The following is a 27511-nucleotide window of genomic DNA, read 5'->3' as shown; positions in this document are numbered from 1 at the left end:
GGCCAACAACAGGCTCACGGTTTAAACGGAGGAGACAGACAGCAAACCAAAACAAGTAGTCTGGCGGATTTGGGATTAGAACCCATGAACTTCAGACTCCCAGGCCCATGCTTTATCCGCTACACCGATGGGGATGAGGAGTGGGTTGTCCTGCCAGTGGTCTCCCTTCCCTGCCTGGAGTACCCCCCAACTCCATCCTCCAGCCCCTCACTCCAAATCATATGTCTGGTGGTCCAGATCCCCAGGACCGGGAATACCATTCCATCCATCCCTCTGCCTCCAAGCCAGACTGTAGCCCTCCTAGGCCTTTCTCTTCTCGAAAGCAAGTCCTGGGAGCGGCAGGGGAACCTTGTTAGAGGCTGGAAGCTTGGGGTGATAGAGAAACGTGGGCTGATTCTAGGGTGGTGGGGGGGAATGCACTTTAGGCATGAAATCCCCCAGGGCCAGGGAGTCAGAAGGACCTGGGTTCTAATGCCAACTGCACCACTACTCTGCTGTGTGAGTTTAGGGAAGTCACTTCACTTCTCTGAGCCTCAGATATTTCATCTGTCAAATAGGGATTACGACTTTGAGCCCTATGTGGGACAGAGACTGTGTCCAACCTGATTATACTGTAGCTACCCCAGCACTTAGAACAGTGCCTGGCACATAGGGAGTGCTTAAAAAATACCATAAAAAATAAGCAAGGGGTGGCCCGGCCGCCTGAGTTTGATTGGACCTCATTGTCCAGGGGCGGGTCCATTCCCTCCCCAGCTTACCCGGCCCAATCCCCCACCTCTCCTTTACGGGGTGCTTTCTCTCCAGGAGAGCCAATTCTTGTCGGTAAGGTGCTGTGTCGGGGGAGAAAGGTAAAGTGCGGGGATTCTGTGGTCTGAGTTCCTTCCCCACTGCTCAAGCACTCCCCATTGGCAGAATGTCCCCTGCCATCTCTGTGAGAATCATTTGATATGCACCCGGCCACCTGAATGGTGCCAAAATTGCCTCTCTGGGGATCGGCTGGCTCCCCTCCCCTACTCTGATTGTGATCCCCATGTGGGACAGGGCCTGTGTCTGACCTGATTATCTTGTATATTCAGACCTTGATATTGAATAAAAACCACAATTATTTCTGTGCTTCTGACTCAGTCACAAAGTCACAGTCTCTTCAAACTCAGAAGCCATTTAATCTGTGGCCCTGGCTTCAGGCATACCCACCATTCCAGAGAGAACCCACTGATTCCACACCTCCAGAAAATTCCAGTTTCCCTCAGCCTCTCTTTCAGAGCTTTACAACTTATCCCATCTGGAAATCCTTCTAACTCCAATCCCTTCTGCTGTAGTTCGAAGCCTATTTTACTGTCCTAGTCTCAGATTTCCACTTCTCTTGTAATCTATAGCCCGGGCACAAAGGGGCTCAGACACAGACCACACAGACATACAATTAAGGGAACAAGGCAGATCCAGGCACAGAGATACGGAGGAGACTCAGACGTAGATAACGCCTTGTTGAAACAGTATGTTCAACACACATACTGAACAAGCTCACGCAGATATAATCACATAGGTGCTGGTATAAGAGGTATTCAGAGTCCCAGGAATTTTTAGATACTCAGGCACAAATACACACACACATACACCCTCAATCAATCAATAGTATTTATTGAATACCTACTCTGTATAGCTCAGGTGACAGCAGAATTGAATTAGTAGGTACGATTCCTGCCCTCAAAGAGTTTACACTTCAGAAATAATTTACAGAAAGAGCAAAGAGGGGACTATGTACCTAAATTAGGACTAAGGCAGCAGCTTATGGAAGGTAAGCACAAAAGTGCTAGGGGAGGTTGTGAGTATTTCAGAAGCTAACTGGCACCAGTCCCCGCCACAGACTGTGAAATGGCCTTCCCTGGCCCCAGCTGCATCCAGCACCCTCCATCTCCTTTTCCAACTCCCCCGGAAGTGACGAACTTGGAATTTGGAAGGTCTGACGTTTTCCCGACTGTCAGCCAATCACGACATGCCTGGAAAAATGAATGACGTTCAGTAGAAAGCTGCTGCATACGTGTTGTGTCCAACGAGGACACCCTCCATCCCCCTATCCCCCCATCCCCTCACCCCCCCCTTCCCGGTAGGCTAGAAGCACCCAGGGCTTCAAGCAAGCGGATGATTTCATGAAATCGTACGATTGCACGGTCATTAAGACATCAGAGAGTCCAGCCTCTGTATCTTGCCTACATTGACATCCTGAAAAATACCCCTCCCCCGAGCAAGAGAGGATAGATTCTCCCTGGGAAAGGCAACGCTAGTCAGGAAGTCCTTCGTTATATCTAACCTAAATCATCCCTGATGCAGATTAAGTGTGTTCCTGCCCTGAGAGCATTGTGACTTCGAGTAGTTGGGGCCCGGTTCTAGACTGTGAGCCCGTTGTTGGGTAGGGATCGTCTCTATCTGATGCCCAATTGTACTTTCCAAGCTCTGCACACCACGCTTAATAAATCCGATTGAATGAATGGTGTTCAGTTTTCTTTCCTCCTCTCCTCCAGGTTAGCAGTAGTATTTATTGAGTGCCTATTTGGCACAGTGAACTGTAGTAGGTGCTGGGGAAATTAATACGATCACACTGATTGATTCCATCTGAAAGTAAATAACCCCAATTCCTTAGTCTTTTCTTTTTAGGCCAAGATCATTACCTTTTATGCTCGTTGCTCACCCGACTCCTTCGCATCTCCCAAACGTCGAGGTGCCCCTGAGGAGCAGGAGGCAGAGCAGACCAGCACATAGGGATGGTCCTTCGGTTCCTCTTGTGACTGACGGGCCTCAGAACCTCGCAAGACTTTTTCCTTCGGCTGGGGGCAGAATTCCAGGGGCTACTTGTCCATATCTGACAGACTCTCTCTCGGTCGAGGAAAAATCCCGACCTTGTTAGTCTCGGGAGAAGACGAATAGGTGGGGAGGAATGGTCTCAGAGAAGCAGGGGAGGGAAAAGTCCAAGGATAGAGAGGGGACAGGTTAAAATCAGGAATTGGGGGAGGTTGAGACGGGGCAGCCTAAGATCACGAATTGGGGGAGGTTGGGACGGCGATGGGGACGGGGAGGAGGGAGAAATAAAGGTGTTAGAAGAGATGCTTCCAACTAAGCATTCTAAGAGATGCTTGTTTAGACTGTGAGCCCGTTGTAGGGTAGGGACTGTCTCTATCTGTTGCCGAATCGTACATTCCAAGCGCTTAGTCCAGTGCTCTGCACATAGTACCAGTGGAAAGAGCACGGACTTGGGAGTCAGAGGTCATGGGTTCAAATCCCGACACATCCACTTGTCAGCTGTGTGACTTTGGGCAAGTCACTTAACTTCTCTGTGCTTCAGTCACCTCATCTGTAAAATGGGGATTAAGACTGTGAGCTCCACCTGGGACAAACTGATCACCTTGTATCCTCTCCAGCGCTTAGAAGAGTACTTTGCACCTAGTAAGCGCTTAACAAACGCCATCAGTAGCGGTAGCAAGCGCTCCATAAATAAGATTGAATTAATGAATGAATGAAGATGCAAAGCTGGAAAGAGATGGAGGGAAAGCAGAGAGAGAGGATGCAATGGAAAGGGGAGAGATGGAGGCAATGAAAAGGGAGGGATGGAGGGATGGGGAGATGGAGGGATGGAGAGAGGGATGCGAGGGGGGAAGGAGAGGATGAGGGAGGGGGCGGGGCCGAGTGGGAAAGGCAGGTGCAGAGGCTGGGGGCGGGGCGGGGCGGGGCGGGCGCCGCGGCTGGAAAACCGGGAGAGCGGCGGCAGCGGCGGGGCCGGCACCGGAACCGGGACCGGGACCAGAACCGGGCCCGGGAGCCATGGGGACGGCCGACTCGAAGCTGAACTTCCGGAAGGCCGTCATCCAGCTGACCACCAAGACGCAGGTGCGGGCCGGGCCCGGGCCCTCCGGGGGTGGGGGTCGTTGAGCGGGCCCCTCGGCTCCGGCCCGGCATCATCCCTCCCTTTCCCCCCGCCACCCCGCCTCGCTGCTGCTGCTGCTGATTTAGGACTGACGTGGATCTGCGGCTGGACCCGCTCCCCGAGACCCCCGCCCCTGCCCCTCTCCCCTCCGACCCCCCTTCTCCTCCTCCTCCTCCTCTCGGTCCCCCGGGACCCCCGCCATCCCCTCTCCATCCCCTCCCCCCGGCCCGGACACGGAGCCGCCCCCATCCCCACCGGGACTCAATGTAAACAAAGCCGGGCCGAGCCGGGCCGGGCAGCCCGGTTGGTCCCGCAGGCCTGGCAGGGCCTTTTCTCCGCTTCCCCGGGGGGCCGGGGTCCCCTTCGCCCCCCGCCCACACCGTACTTTAAAGGGACAGCCTGTGGCCAGAGGAGGAGGAGGAAGGAGGGGGTCAGCCTGTAGGCCCTGGGACAGGGAGGGGCTGAGACCCCCTAACCCCAAATTGGAGCAGAGGGAAGAGGGAGGACCCGGTGAAGTGCCCGAGGTCTTGGAGGATGGGGGAGACAGAGGCTTAAACCGAGAATAGCCCGCGGGGGAGGCAGGGGTAGACGGAGGAAGGAGGCCCAGATGACGGACTGGTCGACCTGTCAGCTGAGAAGTGCTACCGGGGGCGGACGAGAGGATCAAAAGGGCCTTCTTTCACGACCCCCCCTCCCTCCGACCCGGTTTAGGTCATCCCGGCCCCCGCCACCCCAGCTTTCGGGCTTTCATGAATATTGGCGCATTGTCGGGCAAAAGAACAGGGGCGTGGGAAGGGTTAAGAGCAGGTGGCAGATGCCACGTTCAGAGTGAGCCTGGAGCCACGTGGAAGCCAGGTTGGGGGAGGAACCGCCCCTGTTTACCTGCAGCCGCCGGCGGTGTCACCAGCCTCCTGTCCACCCAGTCCAGCCTGGAGGCTGCTGGCTCCTTGCTGGTGGCTCTGGGTGCCCCCGCCGGGCGGGGGGCTAACAGTCGGGGGGGACATCACTCAGGCAGATGCACTGGGCTGAACCCTTCCCTTCCTGCTCAGTGCTTTAACGGAGAGTCTGGTAAGCGTGGCACTTAGAGAAGGGACCACTCCAGGGGAAGGAGGGGCCAAAGGGGCATCTCTAGGCCTGGTGCTTTGAGGAAGAGTATGTGGTGGGTGGGGATACCAGGTACAGTCCTCATTACTTGCTCCCCGGGGAATAGGGTAGGATCTGGAGATGTCCGGTACTTGTGCCAGTGAAGTGTTAAATCACTGCTTCCCTCAGCCTCTCCTTCTCCTGCAGCAAGGAAAATGGGTAGAGGGTGAAAGAGGGTCCTCCTCGAGGACCGAGGTGACTGGCATGGACCCTTACTTCCACACCTTCTGCTGCCCATCTATGTCCCCGCCATCCTATCTGTCCATCAGTAGTATTTACTGAGCCCGTACTGTGGGCCGAGCACAGTCCTGAGCAGTTGGGAGAGTACAATACTTAATAGACCCAATCTCTGCCCTGAGGGTGCATATAGGCCACTGCGTGCAAAGCTCTGCATTAAGCGCTTAGGAAGTACAATAGAACACAAAGCTCAAGGGCTTGGAGACTTGCCGGGGAGATAGACACTAAAATAAGCTGTATATAGGAGGAAGAAGAGAAGTGGACATGGAGTTGAGAGTAACCGGATGTATACAAAAGTGCTACAGGTGGTCGTGAGTACAGAAGTTTATGGTTGGTGTAGACATGTAGGGGGGGTAGTTGCAAGTATAAATTCGGGGAAGAGGAGATATGAATCGGGGAAGGTCTCCTGGAGGAGGTGAGATTTCGGGGTTTTGTTAAGAGGTAGATCAGTTGTCTGGCAGATGTGGAAGGGGAGGAGAGGAAGGAAACTGCTGGCTCCATTTGGTAGAGAAGGAAACTGAGGTCAGAAATTCACAGAGCCACAGATGGAGCCTGATCCTATTGACTCGGAAGCTCGGGGTTCCTAAGATTGGAATCAGTGTCCCCTGTGGGTCTACCCAAATCTCCTTCATCCCATTTTATAGGGCAGGAGTGGGGGACTGAGGTTGCTTACCAATAGCAGGGACGGAATTTGAACCCACTGTCCCGGGTGAAAGCAGGAGTGACCTTTCCTAGGGCCGAGGCTGGTGTTTCTTTCAGACCTTCCTCTCCTTCCCGCAGGAAATCCTGTTTTCTTCCTGCCCCAGCCCTGTCCCTCCCCCCGCCCCCCCAGTCCCCACCACTGACTGCCCCTGCTGCTCTCTGCCCCTCGTCTGGGGGTCCAGCGGGGAGTCTGGGTCCGTGAAGGGTCCAGGGACTGGGGCTGCCCTTCCTGGGGGCTGTACTCTGTCTTCCCTGCTTGGGCCGTGGGCTCCTCCTGACAGCAAAGTGGGTGTTGCTGAGTCAGGAAATGGGTTAGGGCTTGGTGGGAGGGGGAGGGAAGGGGAGGAGCCAGCCCGTGGTGGAAAACTGGGAAAGTTCTCCCGAGGGAGCGGGGGAAGAAGGGCCCTGAATTCCAGACCTGGGGCAGCTGCTGCAGCCCCAAGCTCTCAGTCCTCCCCTCCTCCCTTGACACTTGTCCCTGCCTTCCTCTGTTCTCTGGCTACCCTGAGCTGCCACAGGGGCCTTTCTCTGGCTTCTTCATGGAGGACGCTGTGTCCTGGGAGGGTCTGGGCCATGGGCTTTCTGGGGCACCCCCCATCCCACCCCCACCCCAGGGCTATCTGTGTCCGTGGTCCATGTGGCCTTGTCCATCTGTCTTTCCTTCGATTCCTGAAGGGCAGCCCCCACCCCTGATCAGAAGGGGAAAGGGCAGAGGGGTGGAGGGGGCACAGGAGTCCTTTGAGACTGGGGACCAGAGGGACGTCGTCAGCCCCACCGTTGCCGTCCCCGTGACTTCCTGCTCAGACCAACTGGCTCTTCCAGTTTGAGGCCTTGAAGCCGCTCTCCCAGGCTCTGGCCGCCAGACCCGGGCCCACTTCCTGCCCCCCGGCAGCTGAGTGGGGTGGGGCCAGCCTGCCTTGCTGCCACCTTGGACACAGGGCCGGTGACCCTCTCGTGCCAGGCCGCACCCAGCCCCGGGTGCCTCCTGCTCCAGTGGGGAAAGTGGGCTGCGGAGGGACCTTCAGAGGAAACCTCTGCAAAGCTGCGGAGGGACTTGGGGACTGTCTTCCTGTGGCCCATTTGGGCTCTGGGCTGTGCCAGCTCCCTCCCTCCCTCTCCCCTCCACCCCCGCTGGTTGTTGGTACCTGGGTTCTTCATCGGGCTCCTCAGCTGGGTTCTGTTTGGATTCCTGGTGTAGTGGCTGAGGTCCAGAGAGGGACAGTGACAGCTTGGCTCCAAGTGAGGGTTTCTGCCCATGGGATCTGGAATTCTGACCAGAATCAAGGCAGAAGCTGCAGTGACTCTTGGTCAAAGAGCTTCCCTTCCTGCTCCCATCCTCGCCCTCCTGCCCCTCCCTGCCCCTCTCCACCTGGTTCCGGATTCAGATGGACCAGTGGCCGGGGAAGGGTCACCGAGGCCCAGGAGTCCCTCGTCTGTCCGTGTCGCCCCCGCCAGGCCCCGTTCGGTGTCTCCTTCTCTCCCCTCAGCCCGTGGAAGCCACAGACGACGCATTCTGGGACCAGTTCTGGGCTGACACGGCCACCTCGGTGCAGGATGTCTTTGCCCTGGTGCCCGCTGCCGAGATCCGAGCCGTGCGAGAAGAGTCACCCTCCAACCTGGCCACTCTGTGCTATAAGGTGTGTGCCTCCGCCTCCACCCCGCCCCGTTTGCCTGGAAAGATCTAGTGATTCTATTTATTCAGCATTTACTGGGAGCTAAGTACTGTTTTCAGCCCTGGGGTAGATAAAAGACAATCAGAGTGGACCCAGTCCCTGTCCCACATGGGGCTCACAGTCTAAGAGGGAGAGCAGGTATTTTATCCCCCCTTTACAGCTGAGAAACCTGAGGCCCAGAGATTTTTGGTGACTTACTCAAGGTCATATAGCAGGCCAGGGCAGAGCCGGAACTCGAACCCGGAACTCCCGACTCCCAAGCTCTTTCCACCAGGCCTCGCTGACTCCAGTGTGTCTCCCTGTGGAATCTTGTGGATGCCCCTTCCTGTGCCCACAAGAAACCCACTGAGTGCTCACTGATGAGCAGATGTGGCCTGGATGCCCTGGGGTGGCAGGGTACCCCAGCTGGGTTGCCCTGACCAGGCTAAAGCTCCCAGGCTCTCCCCCAGGCCCCATCCCTCAGGGCTCTAGGGGCCCCGGTGTACCCACTTTGCCCCATCTGCTCCTCACCAGGCAGTGGAGAAGCTGGTGCAGGGCGCGGAGAGCGGCTGCCACTCGGAGAAGGAGAAGCAGATCGTCCTCAACTGCAGTCGACTCCTGACCCGCGTGCTGCCCTACATCTTCGAGGACCCTGACTGGAGGGGCTTCTTCTGGTCCACCGTGCCTGGGGCCGGCCGAGGAGGGGTCTGTCCGTGGATGGGCGAGAGGGGTCGATTGTCCAGAGAGAACGGGGGGCCGGCTTCTCGCGGAAAGGATGGAAAAAGGAGTCTAGTTCAGAATCATTCCCCGTCCTGGCAGGAGCCACCTGAGCCCCCCAGGACTCAGTCCCCCTCTGGTACCTGCTGCCCCCAGGACTCAGCCCTCAGGCTCCGTTGCCCCCCAGAACTCAGCCTCCAGTTCCTGCTACCCACCCGGGAGTCAGCCCTCTGCCCTGTCTCTCCCAGCACCAATCTAATCTGTGCTGGATTCCTCTGCCTGCCCGTCACACCTGTCTACCCTTCTTCCCCTCTCCCCAACCTCCCTCCCTCCCTCACAACCCCTGGGCAGATTTCAGGCCCCACCCTACCCCTCCCATTTATTTCACATCAGTGAGCCCCCAGCTGGGCCCGGGACACCTGGCTGCCTGCCCCAACGCATCGGACTTCCTTGCCTGCCCCCGAGTCCCCAAGTGGGCTCGGGCTGAGGCCCCACATCCACTCTTGACATTGGCAGGGCGAGGATGATGATGAGAATGCCCGGCCCCTGGCGGAGTCTCTGCTCCTGGCCCTGGCTGACCTGCTCTTCTGTCCAGACTTCACGGTCCAGAGCCACCGCAAGGGCACCGTGGTGAGCCGAGCCGAGCCGGGGTCCTGGGGGTGGCCTGGGCAGACCCACCTGGCATGCTCTGCTCCCCGAGGCTGGGCAGGCTGGGAGCTGGAGGTTGGGGTCACCCTGGGCAGGGAGAGAAGCCCGGGAGTGGCTGGGGAGAAGGGCACAGGCCCTGCTGGAAAGAGCCGTGGTGCCTGGTGCAGCACTGAGACGGAGGGGCAGCATCTGGCAGAGCTGGAGGGATGCCAGCATCCTCGGGACAGTGGCCCATTGTCTCCTGGGAAAGGAGTGAACAGGGCTCCAGGCCCAAGGGCTCCCACTCCCCGGGGCTCCCAGGCCCTCCGGGCCCCAGGCCTCCAAACCCCAGCCTGATTCCCCATCCGTCCTCCACCCTCCCGCCCGCCAGGACTCATCCGAGGACGTCCACTCCCTGGACAGCTGCGAGTACATCTGGGAGGCCGGCGTGGGCTTCGCTCACTCTCCCCAACCCAGCTACAGCCATGACCTGAACCGGTGAGGTTGGGCGGGGCCAGGGGAGGCAGGCCAACTCTGCCCATGTGGTGGGCCTCGTGACCCTTCCGTCACTGACGGTGGGTGATGGCCTGGGGGCTCCCCTGGTGAGGACCAGGAGACCCCTCCCCACTCCTCCCCAGCCTCAGCCCTGCAGCCTGGCAGCCTCGGGAGATATGGGGGTGGCGGTGGCAGCCCAGGCCCTGATTCCCCCAATCCCTAGGACTGAGCTGTTGAAGTTGTTGCTCACCTGTTTCTCGGAGGCCATGTACCTGCCCCCTGCCAATGACAGCAACAACGCCAACCCCTGGGTACAGTTCTTCTGCTCCACGGAAAACAGGTGAGCGGCCCCGGGGGTGGGCGAAGGAAGGAGATGGTCTCCTCTTCCTCCTCCCCCCGGCCCCGGGGTCGCCCCCACTTCAGCTCCGGGCCTTGAGAACCTAATGCAGGAACTGTCTCTATCTGTTGCCGATTTGTCCATTCTTAGTCCGGTGCTCTGCACATAGGAAGCGCTCAATAAATACGATTGAATGAATGAATAATGCAGGCCTGACTTTGAGGGAGGGCGCCTGCCCCCTTCTGGCGAAGGCTGGGAGTGCGGCTGCCACTCTGGCCAGATGGGGAATGACCCCCTTCCCACAGGAGTCCCAGGACCTCTCTTTGGGCCCTAACTCTCCCGTGCCAGCCCTCATACCCTCCATCTCTCCCTCCCCTCTCAAGGGCGATGGGCCTCTTCCCCCCCGGGCCCCTGGGACCCTTCCCCTCTAGGCCTCCCACCCCTTCTGACCGCCCTCCCCCCGCCGCCGCAGGCACGCGCTGCCCCTGTTCACTTCCCTCCTCAACGTCGTCTGCGCCTATGACCCCGTGGGCTACGGGATCCCCTACAACCACCTGCTCTTCTCTGACTGCCGGGAGCCCCTGGTGGAGGGGGCCGCCCAGGTCCTCATCGTCACCCTGGACTGCGATGGGGCCGCCGGCGCCAGCCCCTCCGTGGACGGCACCACCACGGGCACTGCCATGGACGATGCAGATGTAAGGCCCTTTGCTTCCCGGTCTTGGCAAGGACCCCTCCACCTGGTGGGGGTTGATGCCCTTTAGCACCGATCTGCTTCTGCCCCACCGGCACTGCCCACCCTGATGCCAGACCTAGGACCTCGAGAGAGAATGGGTGCCAGGAGTAAACGAATAGAACAGCTAAGTGCAGCAGAAAGGCTGGGGGCACCAGGACTGGCACCTCTGCTCTGGGCAGAGACCCCTTGAGGTGTCCCATCTACTGTCGAGAGCTTCTCTTGGTGCCACAGAGAGGCCATGTGGACTAGAGGAAAGGGTGTGGGCCTGGGATTCCTGGGTTCTAGTCCCAACTCGGCTCCTGGCCAGCTGCGTGACCTTGAGCAAACTGTTCAACCTCTCTGGACTTCAGTTTCCTCCTCTGTAAAATGGGGATAAGATGCTGAGGAATATGGACTGGGTCCCATCTGATCCTATCAATCCTAGCTCGGTGCACTGTGCGTGGCACAGAGTAAACCCTCAGTAAATACAATAATGATGATGATGGAGATGAGGGGTGGAGAGGAGAGGAAATAGCTGCTGCTGCTGCTGTTCCTGCTACTAACCAGGTTTACCCGTCCTGCAGCCTCCAGGCCCCGAAAACCTGTTTGTGAACTACCTGTCCCGGATCCACCGGGAGGAGGTGAGCCCAGAGCGGGTCCCGGCCCCGGCCCCGACCCCTCGCCCCCGGAACCGGCGCTGTGCTCAGGCCGGGCCCTGACCTCCGCCTTCCTGCAGGATTTCCAGTTCATCCTCAAGGGGCTGGCCCGGCTGCTGTCCAATCCTCTGCTCCAGACCTACCTGCCCAACTCGGCCAAGAAGATCCAGTTCCACCAGGAGCTGCTGGTTCTGTTCTGGAAACTCTGTGACTTCAACAAGGTGGAGCGGGATAAAGAGGCCCCGCGGGGGAGACGGGAGAGAGGGCACGGAGTGGAGCGTGGAACGGGGGGTGGCAGGCAGATCTTGTGACCAGCTTTGGGGAGTCTGTTGAGAAGCAGAATGGTCTAGGAGAAAGAGCCCGGGCCCTGGGAGTCGGAGGACCTGGGTTCTAATCCCAGCTGCTCCACTTGTTGTCTGTGTGACCTTGGGCAAGTCGTGTAACTTTTCTGTGCTTCAGTTCCCTCATTTGAAAAATGGGGATTCAATACCTGATCTTCCTCTGTAGTATACAGTGAGCTGTATACTGTAGTATACAGTGAGTGCCATGTGGGATCTGATGATCTTATATATACATCTCAACACTTAGTACAGTGCTTGCTGGGGTTCACCTCCATTTCCCTGGAGTTCCCTCCCTTCTTCCACATCTAGATTTCCACTAGACTGTAAGGTCCTTGAGGATGGGGATGTGTCTACTTACTCTGTTGTACACTCCCAAGTGCTTAGTACAGTGCTCTGCTTACAGTGCTCTCCACAAGTGCTCAGTCAAGTGATTGATTGATTGATCTGATCTGTTTCTCCGGGCGTAGAAATTCCTCTTCTTCGTGCTGAAGAGCAGCGACGTGCTGGACATCCTGGTCCCCGTCCTCTTCTTCCTCAACGACGCCCGAGCCGACCAGTGTGAGTCCACGGGAGGTGTCGCCCTCCTGTCCGCCGGCCCGGTTTTCCCTTGCCCCTCGGCCCCGGCCCGCCTCCTTCCCGCCCCAACCCACCGCCCGCTGTGTTTTGGGTGTCCATAGCGCGCGTGGGGCTGATGCACATTGGGGTCTTCATCCTGCTGCTGCTGAGCGGGGAGCGCAACTTTGGGGTCCGGCTGAACAAACCTTACTCGGTGCGCGTGCCCATGGACATCCCGGTCTTCACCGGTACCCACGCCGACCTGCTCATCGTGGTGAGAGAGCCGGGCTGGGCCCGCCTCCGCACCGGCCCGGCCCCGTCAGTTGTCCTTCAGGGTCCCAGATCTAAGTGTCCCGCCCACGGGCCCAAATGGACCCGCTCCCGGTTTGGACAGGTCCCACACTGTCCTTCACGGTTCCGCCCCCGGCCCAGAATGGCTCTGCCCACGGTCCCTACTGGTCTCGCCCTGGAATAGCCCTGCCCACGGTTACCCCACACTGTCGCGGGGCGGGCGGAGGGGGGAGGTCTTTCTGTGGGCTGAACCATTTTGAGCTCTGGGTGGGTGGGCTTGAGCCGCTCTCCATAGTTGGGCTTGTTACGCTCCCAGGTGTTCCACAAGATCATCACCAGCGGCCACCAGCGCCTGCAGCCGCTCTTCGACTGCCTGCTCACCATCGTGGTGAACGGTGAGTGGTGGGGGCAAAGGGGGAGGGGGTCCCCCACCCCTGCCAAGTTTGGGGCCGCGGGCTATGACCCCGGCCGCCGCCATCGGAGGGTGCCAGGATACCGATTTAAGGGGCAGATCAGAGTGGTTAATACTGTCCGCCGAGGAAGCGTCTGAGCCCTTTGCGGACAGGGACTGTGTCCAACTTGGTTAACCTAGATCTACCCCAGCACTTAGTAAAGTACTTAACACCCAGTAAGCGCTCAACAAATACCCTCATTATTATTATCATCATTATTATTATTGGGCCCCCGCCCTCCACTGCCCACCCTCGCAGGGGGGCGGGACCCGAGGAAGAACCGTGCCCGTTGATGGCCGTGGGTGGCTCAGCTCCGGTGATGCCCTAACGGCCCTTTCCGATGAGCAGCTCAGGCACGGTTTGTCGGAGGGCCGGGGTTAGGCGGGCTGCGGCCCCCGCAGCAAGACCCGGGGAAGGCTGGTCCCCCGAGGCCGGTCAGCATCCCCTCCATCTCCCCCGCAGTGTCCCCGTACCTCAAGAGTCTCTCCATGGTGGCAGCCAACAAGCTCCTGCACCTGCTGGAAGCCTTCTCCACCTCGTGGTTCCTGTTCTCCAGCGTGCAGAATCACCACCTCGTCTTCTTCCTGCTGGAGGTCTTCAACAACATCATCCAGTACCAGTTCGATGGTGAGGTTCTTCGCCGGGCCCGGGAGCAGGACCCCCAGGGAGAAACCCCGGGTCGGTCCAGCTAGGCCCCAGCGTTGCCCGTCGGAGAAGGGCCGCGTGATCCGGCCCCCGGTGACTCCCCAGGGCATCTCTGGGCTCACGGGCAGAGACCAGACCCGCTCCCGAGGAGGCTGGAGACTCCTGCCCGGGAGACCTGAGGATGTTGTGGGGGGGTTCCCTGTTAGTTGCCCACCTTTCCCTGGGTGGGGGTGGGCTTCTCCTTGTCCCCGGTCTCCCATGTCCCTGTGCCGAGCACTGGGGTAAACACAGTATAACCGGAGAAGCAGCATGGCCTAAAGGGAAGACCCCGGGTCTGGGAGTCAGAGGACCTGGGTTCTAATCCGGTCTCCTCCACTTGTCTTCTGTGAGTCCCTGGGCAAGTCATTTAACTTCTCTCTGCTTCAGTTCCTTCAACTGCAAAATGGGGATTCAATTCGTGTCCTCCCTTCTACTTAGACTGTGAGTCCCACGTTGAACCAGCACTTAGTACAGTACTTGGTACATAGTAAATGCTTAACAAGCACCACGATTAGATCTTACACAGTCTCTGCCCACAGTGGTCGTGTCATTACCCTTCATCAGAGTGACCTAGGGTTTAGAGCATGGGCCTGGGAGTCAGAAGGACTTGGGTTCTAATCCCAGCTCTGCCACGTGTCTGCTGTGTGACCTTGGGCAAGGCACTTCACTTCTCTATGCCTCAGTACCCTCATCTGTAGAAACACGATTTGCTTGTATCCACCCCAGCGCTTAGAACACTGCCTGGCACATAGTAAGTACTCAACAAATATTATTAATAATAATAATTTAAAAATGGGAATTAAGACTTTGAGCCCCATGGGGGACAGGGACTGTGTCCAACCCGATTTGCTTGTATCCACCCCAGCACTTAGTACAGTGACTGGCACATAGTAAGCACTTAACAAATACCAGAATTAGTGTTGTTTTTCTTCTTCTTCTTCTTCATGTCCCTCCACCATCAGGAAGTCTCCTCCGGGTTGAGAGTAGGGATTGTATTACCGCTTCCTCAGCTCTCCCTCCGGTGCCCCTCAGCCTCGTCTTGCCCCCTCCCCGCCCAGGCAATTCGAACCTGGTGTACGCCATCATCCGCAAGCGGAGCGTCTTTCACCAGCTGGTGAACCTGCCCACGGACGCGCCCGCCATCCACAAGGCCCTGCAGCGGCGGCGCCGGCCGCCCGACCCGCTGGCCCGCACCAACTCACAGGAGGGCGCCTCCATGGAAGGCTCGCGGCCGGCCGCCCCCGCCGAGCCGGGAACCCTCAAGACCAGCCTGGTAGCCACCCCAGGTCTGGCCGCGACCCCGGGAGGCGGGCGGGTGGGCGCCTCAGGCATCTTCCGCCCGTTGGGACTAGGGCTGGGGGCCGGGGGGGGGGCGCGGCGGGGTCTTGGGGCTCGGGTGGGAGAGAAGGCGGCTCGGCCCACCCCGCCCCTCCCAAACCCCGGGCCCAGCCCATCTCCCGCCCCTGCGGCCCCCAGGCATCGACAAGCTGACCGAGAAGTCCCAGGTGTCCGAAGACGGAACCATGAGGTCCCTGGAGCCGGAATCTCTGCAGGGCGCGGCCGAGGCCGCCCCCGCGGGCCACCCCTGGAACGGGGTAAAGTCGGGGCTCGGGGGGGGGGAGTGGGTTTCATGGGATAGGGACTGTCTAACCCAATTTGCTTGTATCCACCCCAGCACTTAGTACAGTGCCTGGCACATAGTAAGGACTTAAATACCGGAATTATTATTATCTCTCTGGGCCACCCGTGCCTGGGGAAAGGGCATCCTTACTGAGCCAGGATGGGAGATCATCCCGCCTCCTGGGGGACCCTGGGATCGGGTCGGGGGCCCCGAGGTCTCTGGGGAGCTTGGCGTGAGAGGCCCTTCCATCTCTTCCTCCCTTGGGTGGCCGCTGGGATCCAGTGCGCTTCCTCTCTCCCTCATCCATCTCCCTTATCAGCGGCCTGTCCTGGCCGTGGCCTTCACCTGCCCGTTCCCCATTCCTGCCACCCTAAAGCTGTCTGCGGGTGGAGCCCGAGGCCCCGGAGCTGGGGAACAAAGGCTGTCGAGCAGGTGCCGGGGCCTGGCTTGCCGTGGGGAAAGTGGGCCTCAGGGAGAGGCTGCTGGTGGCCGAGGGGGCCCCAGGCCTCCTCTGGCCCCCGCCCCACCCCGCTAGGCTCCTCTGGGCTCCCCAGGACCACCCCCCAGGCTTCGGGGGAACGGGACCCTGAGCCTTGGCCTTGCTCTGAGTGGGGAGAGGGTCACTGCCAAGCCTGGGGGCACTGGGAAGTTGGGGCAAGGGGGCATGAGGTACACCGTTGGCCTCTCCACATGACTCTCGGTGGGAGAGCTGGGACCCTCCCAATCCCCCCGACCCCCCTGCTCTCTGCTTCAGCCTCCCCGCACCGTCTCCTCAGCCTCAATTCCCCCCACTCCTCTTACCTCAGGAGCCAGGGTCGGGCTGGCGGGAGCAGCGGCGGCCCTCCAACACTTCGGTCACTGGGCAGTGGAATCCGACGCCAGACTGGGTGAGGGGTACCGGCAGGGAGCGGGGTGGGGGAGCCTGTGGGTGGCATCCGGGGGGGAGGGCGCCCCGAGGGGTCTCTGCCCTGGGCCGGCCCCAGGCCCTGACGCCTGGGTCCACCCGCCAGGTCCTGTCCTGGAAGTCCAAGCTGCCGCTGCAGACCATCATGCGGCTACTGCAGGTGCTGGTACCTCAAGTGGAGAAAATCTGCATCGACAAGTGAGAAGGGCCACGGGGTGGGGGGCAGGGAGTCGAGGGACCGCAGAGGCGGGCGAAGGGCACGGCGGTGGGCACTAAAAAGTGCCAGGCTGGTGCTTCTGTCCAAAGCGGGGAGAGGGGGCGAAAGAGGATGTGGGAATCTTCCCCCCGCCGCTCCCCGCTAAGAATTGGGGCGAGGTTGGGAAGGGGCCGAGTGCCCCTGGGCAGCCTGTGGGTCCGACCGTCCCTCTGTGCTGGACTGTGGGGGTTGACTGGGACCCAGAGCGACTCTGAGCCCCAAGGACCCCTGTGGCCCCCTTTGCCCCTCTCCCTTCCGGCCTGCCCTCGCCCCCGATCCCCTGGCAGGGGCCTGACGGACGAGTCGGAAATCCTCAAGTTCTTGCAGCATGGCACGCTGGTGGGGCTGTTGCCCGTGCCCCACCCCATCCTCATCCGAAAATACCAGGCTAACGCGGGCACCGCCATGTGGTTCCGAACCTACATGTGGGGCGTCATCTACCTGAGGTAAAGCCGGCAGCTCTGCGGACGGTCGCGGTAGCCCAGCCCGGTGCCCGCTGGCACCCACCCCTTCACCACCTGGCCCCTGGCACCACCGGTTCCCCACCAGTGACTCGACCCATTCTGACCTGGCTCGGCCCAGAAAAGCCCTGAGCCAGAATCCTCTGGCAGGGCAGATCGGGGGGCTCCCAGCTCCTCTCTAGACTCGCCTCCGTCCCTGGCATGGGGAGGGGATGGGGCGGCTGCTGCTCCGGATCCCGGGCAGGGTGGAGGAGGAGTGGGGAAAACGGAGACTCAGAGGGGCAGATCAGGACCCCAGGGTTCCCAGAATCCGCCACCTCTCTTCCCCAGAAACGTGGACCCCCCGGTCTGGTATGACACGGACGTGAAGCTGTTTGAGATCCAGCGGGTCTGAGGCTGGAGCGGCGCAGAGAGCTGGAGGCGAGGAAGGGGTCCTGCCCCCTGACCCCCCGACCCCCGACCCCGGCCTCCGGCCCCCCACCCGTTTCCACCTGCCGTTTTGAGCTTTAATAACCCCGTCCAGCTCTGGGTGGCCGAGGCGCTTCGCCCCGGGCTGCCTGTGTTCTCTGTGTTGCCCCCCGCCCCCAGCCCCACGCGGGACAGCCGCAGGGAGAGAATCAGCCGTGGAGAGCGGGGCGAGGGGAGGGAAAGGGCCTCCACGTCCCCCTCCCCCCCCCTAGGCCCTTCTCTATCCTAGGTCCCCCAGGATCTGCAGCCCCCGCCCTCCCGCCCCCAGCCCACCTCCAGGCCATTTCAGGGCCTCGGCCGCCCTGTCCGGTCCACGACGCTCTTCCCCGCGGGCTACCGGGAGCCACGTGATTCGGGAGAAAAGGACCGAGGAGCCCGGGCTCGTGGACTTTCCCTCCCCCCACGCCCCCAGCCCAACGGCACCGTGTCGGGCGGGGCAGAGGAAGTGGGGCGTGGGGTGGCGTCCTGGGAGAGCAAATCATGGGCGGGGTGGGTGTCCCCCTGGGCCTTGACCTTGGGACCCGAGGGTCCCTCACGTCCCCTCTTGGCTCCTGCCCGGCGTGTGACCTGGACCGCCTGCCCCCTCTCATTCATGAAGAAACCGTTCAGCTGGACGGCTGGAATGAGGAAGGTGGGGGGGAGGGGAGCTGGGGTGTCGCCCCCGGCCCCCGAGTCTCTCCCTCTGTGTTCCCCGCCTGTGTTCGTACAATCTCTGCTCCCTGTCGCTGGAGTCGCAATGTACAATCTGCTTCTTTACGGAATAAAGTCCCTCCCTCTCCTCTCCTGGCTCCGCGCCTCTCGTCCCGGCCTCCTTCCTCGGCCGTCGCGGGGGTGGGGAGGGGTGGGTTGTGGTCCTCCCCGCTCCCCTGAGGGTTGCCACCGGCCTCAGCCTCCCCGCCAGTCCCTGGGCACCGGCCCCCTCCTCTTCGGCCTCCCCGTGCCGGTCCTCCGGGGCCTGGCCGGAGGGTGCGGTTTGCCGGCCAGCTCAACCAGTTCCTCTGGGTTGCCCCTGCCCCTCCCGACGGGCGGAGGACGCCCCGGGGTTGCGGGTGGCCGGGGGTCCGGCCCGAGGCCGGCTCCCCGCGCACCCAGCCGGGAGCCAGGGCCAGCGCAGGCGCCGGAGAGATGGATGGAAGCTGTGGGTTCCCCGGCCGGCTTCCCGAGCCGGTTCCTCCCCCGCTCCGCGAGGCGCGGCCGGACTGGCTGGCCCGGGCACGGAGGGTACCGGCGGTCCTGCGCCCAGTCCCTCCGCCCTGCCCCGCCGGCAGAGGCGTCCCGTCCCCTCTGCCCTGGCCCCCGGCCAGGGGGGCCAATGACCTCTTCCTCATGGGCGAGGCCTGGGTCCCAGATCCACTTCCCCTCCGCTCCCTTCTTTTCCCAGGGTCGCCACCCACCTCTCCTTCTCTGGGCGCTGCCCGCCTCTCTTCTCTCTGCCCTCACCCCTCTGCAGCCTCCCCCGGACACACACACACACACTCTCTCTCCTAGACTGAATTCTTGAGACCCAGGGATCTCGTGTCTACCTCCTTTAGTGTACTCTGTTGTACCGCACTCTCCCAAGCACCTAACACCATGTTCTGCAGCCAGGAAGCGCTCAATAAATGCCTCTGTTGGTCTATTGATCCCCTGGGCTCCGGCATACAGAAGTCCAGAGCTCGTCCACCCCCTCCGGTTCTCTCCCCCTCCTTCTCCCCCGCCCGCGCCCCTGCCATCTCTTCCACCCAAGTGTCCCTCCCCTCCCAACCCTCCTCCCCGCTCCGAGTTCAGCTGCTGCGTGGCTGGGAGCGACCTCGATAAACCACAATTCAATTGACCAAACAAACGGTGTTTATGGCAGCGGGAGGAGAGGGGTCGATCGCTGCCTGGCAGCTAATTAACGAGCTCCTTAGGCCTGTTGTCCAGCTTGGGGAGGAGGGGGGGCCTGCTCTGCTCGGCGGGGACCACCCTCCCACCCCCCACCCCCGCCGCCGCTGTCCGACTCTCGGTCAGGCAGGCCAAGCCGCCAAGATGGCTCTCCAGAAGGGAGGGCGGCGGGCCCAGACCCGGCGTCCCGGGGCTCAACTCTGCCCGCCTGGCCAGGCGGACTTCGACAGAGGACGAGTCGGGTCGGCGAGCCGGGCTGACTGACGAGGGGTCAGAGCCTGGGGGCCCGCGGACCCAATGGGAGGGGGTGGGGCCTGCGGCCAGTGCGAAGGAAGCGGCTGCCCGCCGCAGGAGCCCGGGGTGAGGTGGGGGTGGGGGAACGGGGTGGGGGGAGAGACTGGGAGGAGCTTAGGGCCGGGCGGCCTGGCTGCCCCCCTTCTCCCCGTTTCGCTGGCCCGGGCCCGACCTCAGGCCCCCAGGTAGACCTCCACCAGCCCCCCCGACCGAGTGCATGCGGTAGAAGACGCTCGAGCGGGCAGCCGAAGTTGACGATGGTGAACCAGGTCCGGTAGCCGTAAAAATCTTTCTCCAGCCCGTTTTCAAACTCGGGGTGCGCCCCGAACGCCGGCATTATCCACAACTGGGGAGAGGCGGGGGTGAAGGGAGTCCGGGGAGGGGAGGGTGAGGGCCGGGGGGGAAGGAACCGGCGGGATAAGAACACGGGCTCGGGAGTCGGAGGACCTGGCTTCTAATTCCCGCTCCTCCACTTGAAGTCACTTGACTTCTTGGGGCCTCATCTGCAAAACGGGGATTCAGTACTGCTCCCTCACTGTTTAGACCGTGAGTCCTAGGTGGGCCAGGGACCGATTATCCCGCATCTACCTCAGCGCTTAACACAGCGCTTGGCAGGTAACGAAGGCCGAACGAGTTCCATAATGAATTAATAATGAAACGAATCGAGGAGAGGAGGGGCGGGGCGACGGGAAGGGAGGTGGGAGGCGAGGATCGGCCGGGGGGGAGGGGTAAAAGGAAGGGGATCAGGTGGGACTCCCGGCTCCCGCCACCCCCCTCCCCCCCCCCCCAGTCGCCCCCTCCCCACTCCTCACCGTGACGTTGCAGAGCACGAGGAAGAGGGAGATCTCCTTGAGGGCGCGGCGTTTCCAGTTGAGGTGGCTGTAGGAGTGGATGTAGGCCAGAGACGCCCGCCGCAGCTCGATGCCCCAGCTCGAGCCACCGAGTCTCGGCGGGGGGCGTGCGGACCCCCCGGCCTCTCCCTCTCGCCCTCCTCCTTCCCCGCCGGCGGCCCCGGCCCCGACCCAGACGGCGGCGGCGGTGCAGCCCCCTCGATGATGAAGAGGTTCTGGTGAGGTGCTGGGCGACAGCAGACGGAGTAGGCCAGGATGAGCCCGTGGACCGCTGCCGGGGGGCGGGTGGCCGCGGATGGGCCACGATGGAGAGTAGAGATTGCGACGGGGCCCAGGGCGGCGCCCATCAGCAGGACGACGTCCAGGCTGCGCGTGGGGTTCTTGACGGTGTCCAGCTCGCGTTCCTCCAGCCCGTGGATGGCGGTGCCCAGCAAGGCGGCCAGGGCCATGGCCGGCAGGACGCTCACGTAGTAGGCGTAGTAGAGGGTGAAGTACTGGCCCGCGATGGGCGGCCCGCTGGCCTCGATCTGGAAGGTGACGAAGACGCAGACGCCGGCCAGCAGGGCCAGGAGGCCCAGCAGCGGGCCGAAGATGGCCCCGTGGAGGCGGAAGGCGGGCGGGCGGGGGCCGGGGCAGGTGCGGGGCCTGCGCCCCACGTTCTTCCACATGACGTTAGAGCGCCGCGGCAGGTGATGAGGCTGTACTCCGTGCTGAACGGGTACAGCATCAGGTACCCTTCTTGGAAGAACTCGCACACGCTTGGCGTTGGGGCAGAGGCAGGTGTTGGTGCCGTTGCCTAAGGAGGGGCGGGAGGCGGGGGGCTCAGGGCGGTCCGGGCTCCTACCCTGCGTCGAGGGCCCGGCCGGGGGCCTACCCTCCGCGGAGCGCTTTGCCAGCTGCCGGCGGTCTGAAGAACGCTTTCCCGGCGCCTACTGTATGAAGAGCGCTGGGCCGAGCTCCTTTCTACTTTGTACGCGGAGCCTTTGCCGAGGTGCCTACGGTGTGCGGAGCGCCGAACCGGGCGCCTACTGTGTGCGGAACGTTTTGCCGGGTGCCTACACTGAGAAGCAGCGTGGCTCAGTGGAAAGAGCACGGGCTTTGGAGTCAGAGGTCATGGGTTCGAATCCCAGCTCTGCCACGTGTCAGCTGGGTGACCGTGGGCAAGTCACTTAACTTCTCTGTGCCTCAGTTACCTCATCTGTAAACTGGGGATTAAGACTGTGAGCCCCACGTGGGACAACCTCATTCCCCTGTGTCTACCCCAGCGCTTAGAACAGTGCTCTGCACATAGTAAGCGCTTAACAAATACCAACATTATTATTATTATTATTACTCGTCTGCAGAGCCCCATTCTGAGCATTTAGGCTAATGAGACAGAAGCTATCTCTACCCTCTGGAGGCTGACGGTTTTAGCGGGGAAACAGGCAGGCACAGACTATTTACTTATTATTTCTGCAACTGTGAGCCCCGGGTGGGCCGAGGGCCGTGTTCGACCTGACTGTCTTCTTTTCCTTATTACTGTATATATCCCAGCGCCTACTACAGTGCTTGGTGCACAGTAAGCGCTTAACAAGTACCGCGGATATTATTATTTTCAAGCAGTGGGGGCGGGGGAAAGAACAAGGGCAGAACAGGTAGCGGTAAGAGGAAATAGCTAAATGAATAAATACATAATTCAATGTACAAGTAAATAAGCCTACGCACATAAGGGCCTGAGAATGGAACTTCAGGACATAAATCGCTGGCCTGGTGGATAGAGCCCGGGTCTGCGAGTCAGAAGGACCTGGTTTCTAATCCCAGTTCTGACATTTGCCTGCTGTGTGACCATAGGCAAGTCACTTAACTTCTCTGTGCCTCCTCTATAAAATGCAGATTAAGGCTGTGAGCCCCATGGATCAGGGACTTTGTCCAACGTGATTCACTTGAATCCACCCTAGCTCGTAGAACAGTGTTTGACACTTCGTAAGCGCTTACCAACGAGATTATGGTTATTCTTAGGTTGTGGCGGGGATGGGGGGATGAGGTTGGGGGAGGGGCGGCAGGGGACACGCCTGCTCCGAACCTGTGAACTTCTCCATGAGGGCATCGAGCTCGGCCTCCATCTCGCGGTGCAGGGAGTCGTTGGTGACCGCCAGTGCCCAGAGGAGGAGGTTGGTGGCCAGCGTCAGCATCAGGCCGCACCTGGGCCCGGGAAGACCCACACTGCTGACCCTAGGTTGGACTCTGACCTCCCAGCCTGCGGAGGCCTTAGACACCCGACCCTCCAGCCACTTTTCGTTCAGGGCCTGGACTGGTCCACCTTGAAGTCCTCTCAAGGGGGCGTGGAATCTACCTGATGGCCCAAATGGGGGTTCTGCCCTCTCTCGCTCCCTTCCCACCCACCCCCATAGGAGATCCCAGAGTCCCATCTGACCCTCCAAAAGTGACGCCCAAGGTCTCCAAGAGAGACTTGAGCTTCCTGTCTCCAGGAGAGGAGGGAGAGTACAAGATCTGCCTGACGTGGTGAAGAGAGGGTCCCTTTAACCCCCCTACCTGGTGAAGTTGGTCTGGACCTGGACACAGTCCTTGCAGTGCCCCCAGAGCACGTAGGTCTGAAAGAGGCCAGGGAAAGTCAAATCCAGAGAGAGAGAGAAAGAGAGAGAGAGAGAGCATGTGCGTTTCGGGACAAGTGATACACTGCTCTGAAACTAAGAGATGCAACAGAGTCTGGAAACGATCAGGCCGAAGCTAAATAGAAATATAAATGGCACTGAACCGTGGAGCTCGGGCCCTCGCCCCTCCGCCCACCGCTTCTGCCCATTTCCTGTCCCGGGTCTCGCCAGTTCCCAGCTCCCTCGGACACTTGTCCTCGGACAGGGGGGAAGTCAATTTTGTAGGTGTGGCAATGTGTGCCCGGACCTGCTGAAAGGTCTCCGCCTCCACGTGTGCCTGGAGTTGTCTATGGGCGGAGTGTGACTGCGTGTTGGTTCCTGTGTGTGTGGGGGTTAGGGTGTGGGGGGGCGCGGAAATGGCAATGTGTGGGTGTGTGAAACGGCAGCATGCTGCGTGTGTCTGTGTGTTTGCGGGGGAGTGTGGGCGGGGTGCGTCTGCCTCAATCCATCAATCAATCCTATTTACCGGGAGCTTGCTGGGTTCAGAGCGCTGTACCAAGCGCTTGGGAGAGTACACTCCAACAGAGTTCGTAGCACGTTCCCTGCCCGCAACGAGCTCACAGTCTACAGGGGAATCAGACATTAGTATAAATAAATGACGGATGTGTACATGTCTGCCCGTTGCTGCCCGTGGGTGTGTTTTGGTGGGGCATGGCCGTGTGTGTGAGAGTGTCTGTGTGCGCGCGAAGTGAAGAGCCCGGGGGGCGGACCGGGGGTCACCTGGACGCCGATGAAGACGACTTCGAGGATGGGGAAGACGAGCTCCACCTGGGACTTGCAGTGGACGTGGCCGACGTCGTAGCCGATGCGGAAGAGGTTGAGGATGGCGCTGCAGACACCAAACAGGACCAGGGAGCCTGGGCCCGGGGAGGCGAGGGGGGGGCGATGACCACGGGCGAGGGGCCAGCGTCAGGGCCTGCGGCCACCCCACCCTCTCCTCCCAGAGCCCGTCCCCCCTCGCCAGCCCCGTCCCCCAGCCTGGACCCAAGGCGCCGCCCCCGCCCCAACCTACCTCTCACCCAGAGGGGCCCGGCGTGGGGGTCGCGCTGCGGGATGGCCTGGGGCCGCCGGGCGGTGCCCCCCAGGTAGTAGAGGAGCCAGAGCAAGGAGAGGACCTTGAGGACGGCCAGGAGGATCCAGACGTCCCCCAGGGTGACGGCCTGGTGGTTGAAGATCATGCTGCAGATGAAGGCCCCGCCGAGGAAGACCAGGTTGAGGGCCAAGAGCCCCGAGAAGAGCTGGCCGGCCTTCTGAGCCTGCCGGTCTCGCCGCAGCAGCAGCAAGCACTGCCGCCGCAGCCACGACTTCTCCGGGAGGGCCGCGGAGGCGCCGGGCTTCGGGGCGTGGGGACCCTGGGATCCGGGGCTCCCCGCACTGTCCTTGTCCGCCATGGCTCCCAGACTCCTCGGCGGCCTGGAGGGGGCGGGGAGCCAAGGCTGGAGTCCGGAGTGGGGAGAGTGGGCCGTCCACCACCTCTCCCACTCACTCACAGGCTTATTATGTACACTTGCACCCAGGAGCATACACAGGTATACACACTCTTACAAACACTCCTTACACACGTACACACACACCTTTGCACGTGTCAACACATGTACGCATATACAGACATACAGTCATTACACACACAAACACTCCCACACCTCCCCACGGGCGCACAGGCCCCCCACACCCATACACACCTATACACATGCCCAGAAACATACACACATATTCACTCCAGATTTACATACAAACACTCCCACACCTCCCCACATAATAATAATAATAATAATGTTGGTATTTGTTAAGCGCTTACTATGTGCAGAGCACTGTTCTAAGCGCTGGGGTAGACACAGGGGAATCAGGTTGTCCCACGTGGGGCTCACAGTCTTAATCCCCATTTTACAGATGAGGGAACTGAGGCACAGAGAAGTGAAGTGACTTGCCCACAGTCACACAGCCGACAAGTGGCAGAGCCAGGATTCGAATTCATGAGCCCTGACTCCAAAGCCCGTGCTCTTTCCACTGCGCCACGCTGCTTCCCTGTGCACCCCCACTCACCCCCCCACCTCAACATGTCACCAGGGTCATAACTATTCTGAACTAGAGGCCAGATTAGACTAAGACTAAGCCCCACTTTTCCTCGTCTCCCACTCCCTTCCCTCTTCCTCCCTCTCCCTTCCCCACAGCAGTTATGTATATATCAGTAATTTTATTTATTTATATTGGTGTCTGTTTACTTGTACTGATGTGTGTTTCCCCCCCCCAGACTGTGAGCTCGTTGTGGGCAGGGATTGTCTCTATTACTGTATTGTATTTCTCCAAGTGCTTCGCCGTAAACGCAAAATAAATGTGATTGAATGAATGATGCCAACATCCTGCCTCTCCCTCCAGCTTCTCCTTGTCTCTCTCCTTCTCCCTCCCTCTTCTCCCTCTATTCTCTCTCGCATCTCCCTCCTGCTTCTCCCTCTCCTCTCTTCCTCTCCATATCCCTTAATAATGATGACATTTGTTAAACGCTTACTATGTGCCTAACACTGTTCTAAGCGCTGGGGAAGACACAAGGTCATCAGGTTGTCCCACGTGGGGCTCACAGTCTTAATCCCCATTTTACAGATGGGGTAACTGAGATCCAGAGAAGTGAAGTGATTTGCCCAAAGTCACACAGCTGACAACTGGCTGATCTGACATTTGAACCCATGACCTCTGACTCCCAAGCCCGGGCTCTTTCCACTGAGCCCCGCTGCTTCTCTAAGAGAGGAGCCACGCTCCCTTCTTTCTGCTCTGGTGGCTGGGGAGCTTCAGAGCCTTTTTGCCCCCAGTCGGATGCCCCGACGTGGAAACGCGAAACCCGCGGTAACCTGGGAGCCCTCCCCACCCCAACCCCGGCCCGCCCGGCACCTCGGCCTCAGCTCCCGCTCCCCGCCCTCCCCCCCGCGCCCCGCTGGCCTTCGGTACGATCGATCATTATCTCTTCTCCCTGTGCGTTCACACGCGAGGTGATTAAGTGGGCTGGGCCGGGCCGAGCCGGGCCAAGCCAGGCCGGGCCGTGCTCTTCCCTCCCAAGACAGACCGGTCTCTCGAAAGTGGCACGTTTTGGGCAGGGGCAGTTCAAGGGCTCCCGGTCGGGGGTCGGGGGTCGGGTCTGGGGAAGGGGAGCGCTGGGCCCGGAGCAGGGTGCCGGGAGGCCGCGGGGCAGGTCAGGGCGGGAGGCACCAGGGGCTGCCCCTCTGTCTTCTGCAGAGCCTCTCCCTCGCGGGGGGTCTCTGCCCCTCCTCCCCCGGCTCCGGTTGAGCCCCGGGACCCAAAGACTCGCGGAGCTTGTGCGGTCTCCGTCGGGGCTGGAGTCGCCTGGGGACCCCAACCCCTCAGTTCCCCTCCCGGGGTCCCAGGGCGGGGAAGGCCCGAGTTGTGCCCAGGTCGGGTGTGTATATGTGCGTGTGTACGTGTGTTTGTGTGTGGGGGTGGAGGGTGGGGGGGGGAGGATGACCCCGAGGTGGGCCCGGGACTCCGGCCGGATGCCGGGTGGCAAGGCGGAGAGAGGCACAGGCGTCAGCTGGGTTTGTGGGTCGCGGTTAGAGGCGTGTGGAGACAGGACCCCGAGCTACGGATGAGGGGCGCGGAGGCGGGGAAGGGGGAAGAGGGGTCTCTTTGGGAACCATCGGCCGGGAAGGAGAGACTTCGAGGCTGGGGAGGGAGGGCGGACGGACGGTTGGACAGACGGCCCTCAGGCCCTCCGGGAACCGGACAGACGGGGGGCTAGCAGAATCGCCCCAACCCCGGGCATCGGACCGAGCAGAGAGGGGCCTTCGTCCCGCCCAGCCTCGAATTTGGCGTTCGTATCTCTGGGGGGTCTCTGCCCTCTAGCACCGAGGAGCTCCCCGGGGAAACCGAGCCCCGCTGCTGCTCTCGCCGTGGCCCAACCTCCAGCTGGGGGAGCGGAGCTGGCGGGGCGGTTTTACCTGAGCGCTGGCCCGGCTGGCAGCGTCGCTGGCTCGGCTGGCACGGTCGCCGGCTCGGCTGGCACGGTCGCCGGTCGCGCAGCCTCTGCCGGGAGCCGGGCCGCTCCCTCTAGGGGAGACTCGATCCCCCCACCCCTGACCCCGCCCCGAGCGGTGCCCCTCGCCTGCTGGGCAGTACGCAGCTGTGGCCCGTGGCCCGGCCGGGTCCCATCGATTTTCCCTGTTGACACTGGGAATGTCATTAATCCCTCCTTACTCACTCCGGGGCTCCGGACCCAGGCGGCGCCGCCAATCGGAGAGCGGGTCGGACCGCCCCGTCGGGCGGAGACAGGCAAGACGCGAAGAGCCAGGGGAATGGGTGAGGGGCGAGGGACGGGGGCGAGGGGGTCGGCGGGGCAGGTGGAAAAGCCCACAGTGTACCTGGCCTGGCCTCGGACGGAAGGATGCTCGACCCGCAGCCCCGGGGCTCCCAGGGCCCGGCCGGGACCTCTCCCGACAGCCGCAGCTCTCCAGGCCTACCAGGGGGCGAAGGGGGCGAAGGGGGCAGCCGGGGCTGGGGTCCTCGGACGCATTGCCAGATCCCTAGCCCCATCTAGGCTCACCTCGCCCCCTCCCTTCAATTCCCAGGGAGAACGAAGAAGAAACAAGCAGAGCAGAGCGGGCGGCACGGCCGCCTGCCTC

General features: G+C 61.1%; 2 protein-coding genes across 2 annotated transcripts; one reads left to right on the top strand and one right to left on the bottom strand.

The window, feature by feature from the left end:
• The first annotated feature begins 3751 nt into the window (after window positions 1-3751).
• Window positions 3752-18015, top strand: HID1 (HID1 domain containing). The gene is made up of 19 exons (XM_029056900.1): window positions 3752-3879; window positions 7486-7635; window positions 8185-8355; window positions 8884-8997; window positions 9386-9492; window positions 9713-9829; window positions 10299-10521; window positions 11123-11179; window positions 11275-11415; window positions 12003-12093; window positions 12213-12364; window positions 12698-12776; window positions 13296-13460; window positions 14576-14803; window positions 14994-15112; window positions 15945-16025; window positions 16149-16240; window positions 16586-16744; window positions 17090-18015. Exons 1-19 carry the CDS (start codon window positions 3814-3816, stop codon window positions 17151-17153), a joined length of 2376 nt encoding a protein of 791 aa, XP_028912733.1. The 5' UTR covers window positions 3752-3813; the 3' UTR covers window positions 17154-18015.
• A 1423-nt stretch (window positions 18016-19438) lies between these two features.
• Window positions 19439-24289, bottom strand: OTOP3 (otopetrin 3). The gene is given in 11 exon segments (XM_029056906.2): window positions 19439-19590; window positions 19592-19618; window positions 19620-19730; window positions 20197-20301; window positions 20304-20906; window positions 20909-20995; window positions 20997-21031; window positions 22298-22416; window positions 22768-22826; window positions 23607-23743; window positions 23899-24289. Coding segments are annotated over 11 exon segments (1695 nt in total). The 5' UTR covers window positions 24278-24289; the 3' UTR covers window positions 19439-19557.
• Window positions 24290-27511: the final 3222 nt, after the last annotated feature.

The sequence above is a fragment of the Ornithorhynchus anatinus genome, unplaced genomic scaffold, assembly GCF_004115215.2.
Source record: "Ornithorhynchus anatinus isolate Pmale09 unplaced genomic scaffold, mOrnAna1.pri.v4 scaffold_264_arrow_ctg1, whole genome shotgun sequence".
NCBI lineage: Eukaryota > Metazoa > Chordata > Mammalia > Monotremata > Ornithorhynchidae > Ornithorhynchus > Ornithorhynchus anatinus.
This window is presented reverse-complemented; position numbering and strand designations above follow the sequence as displayed.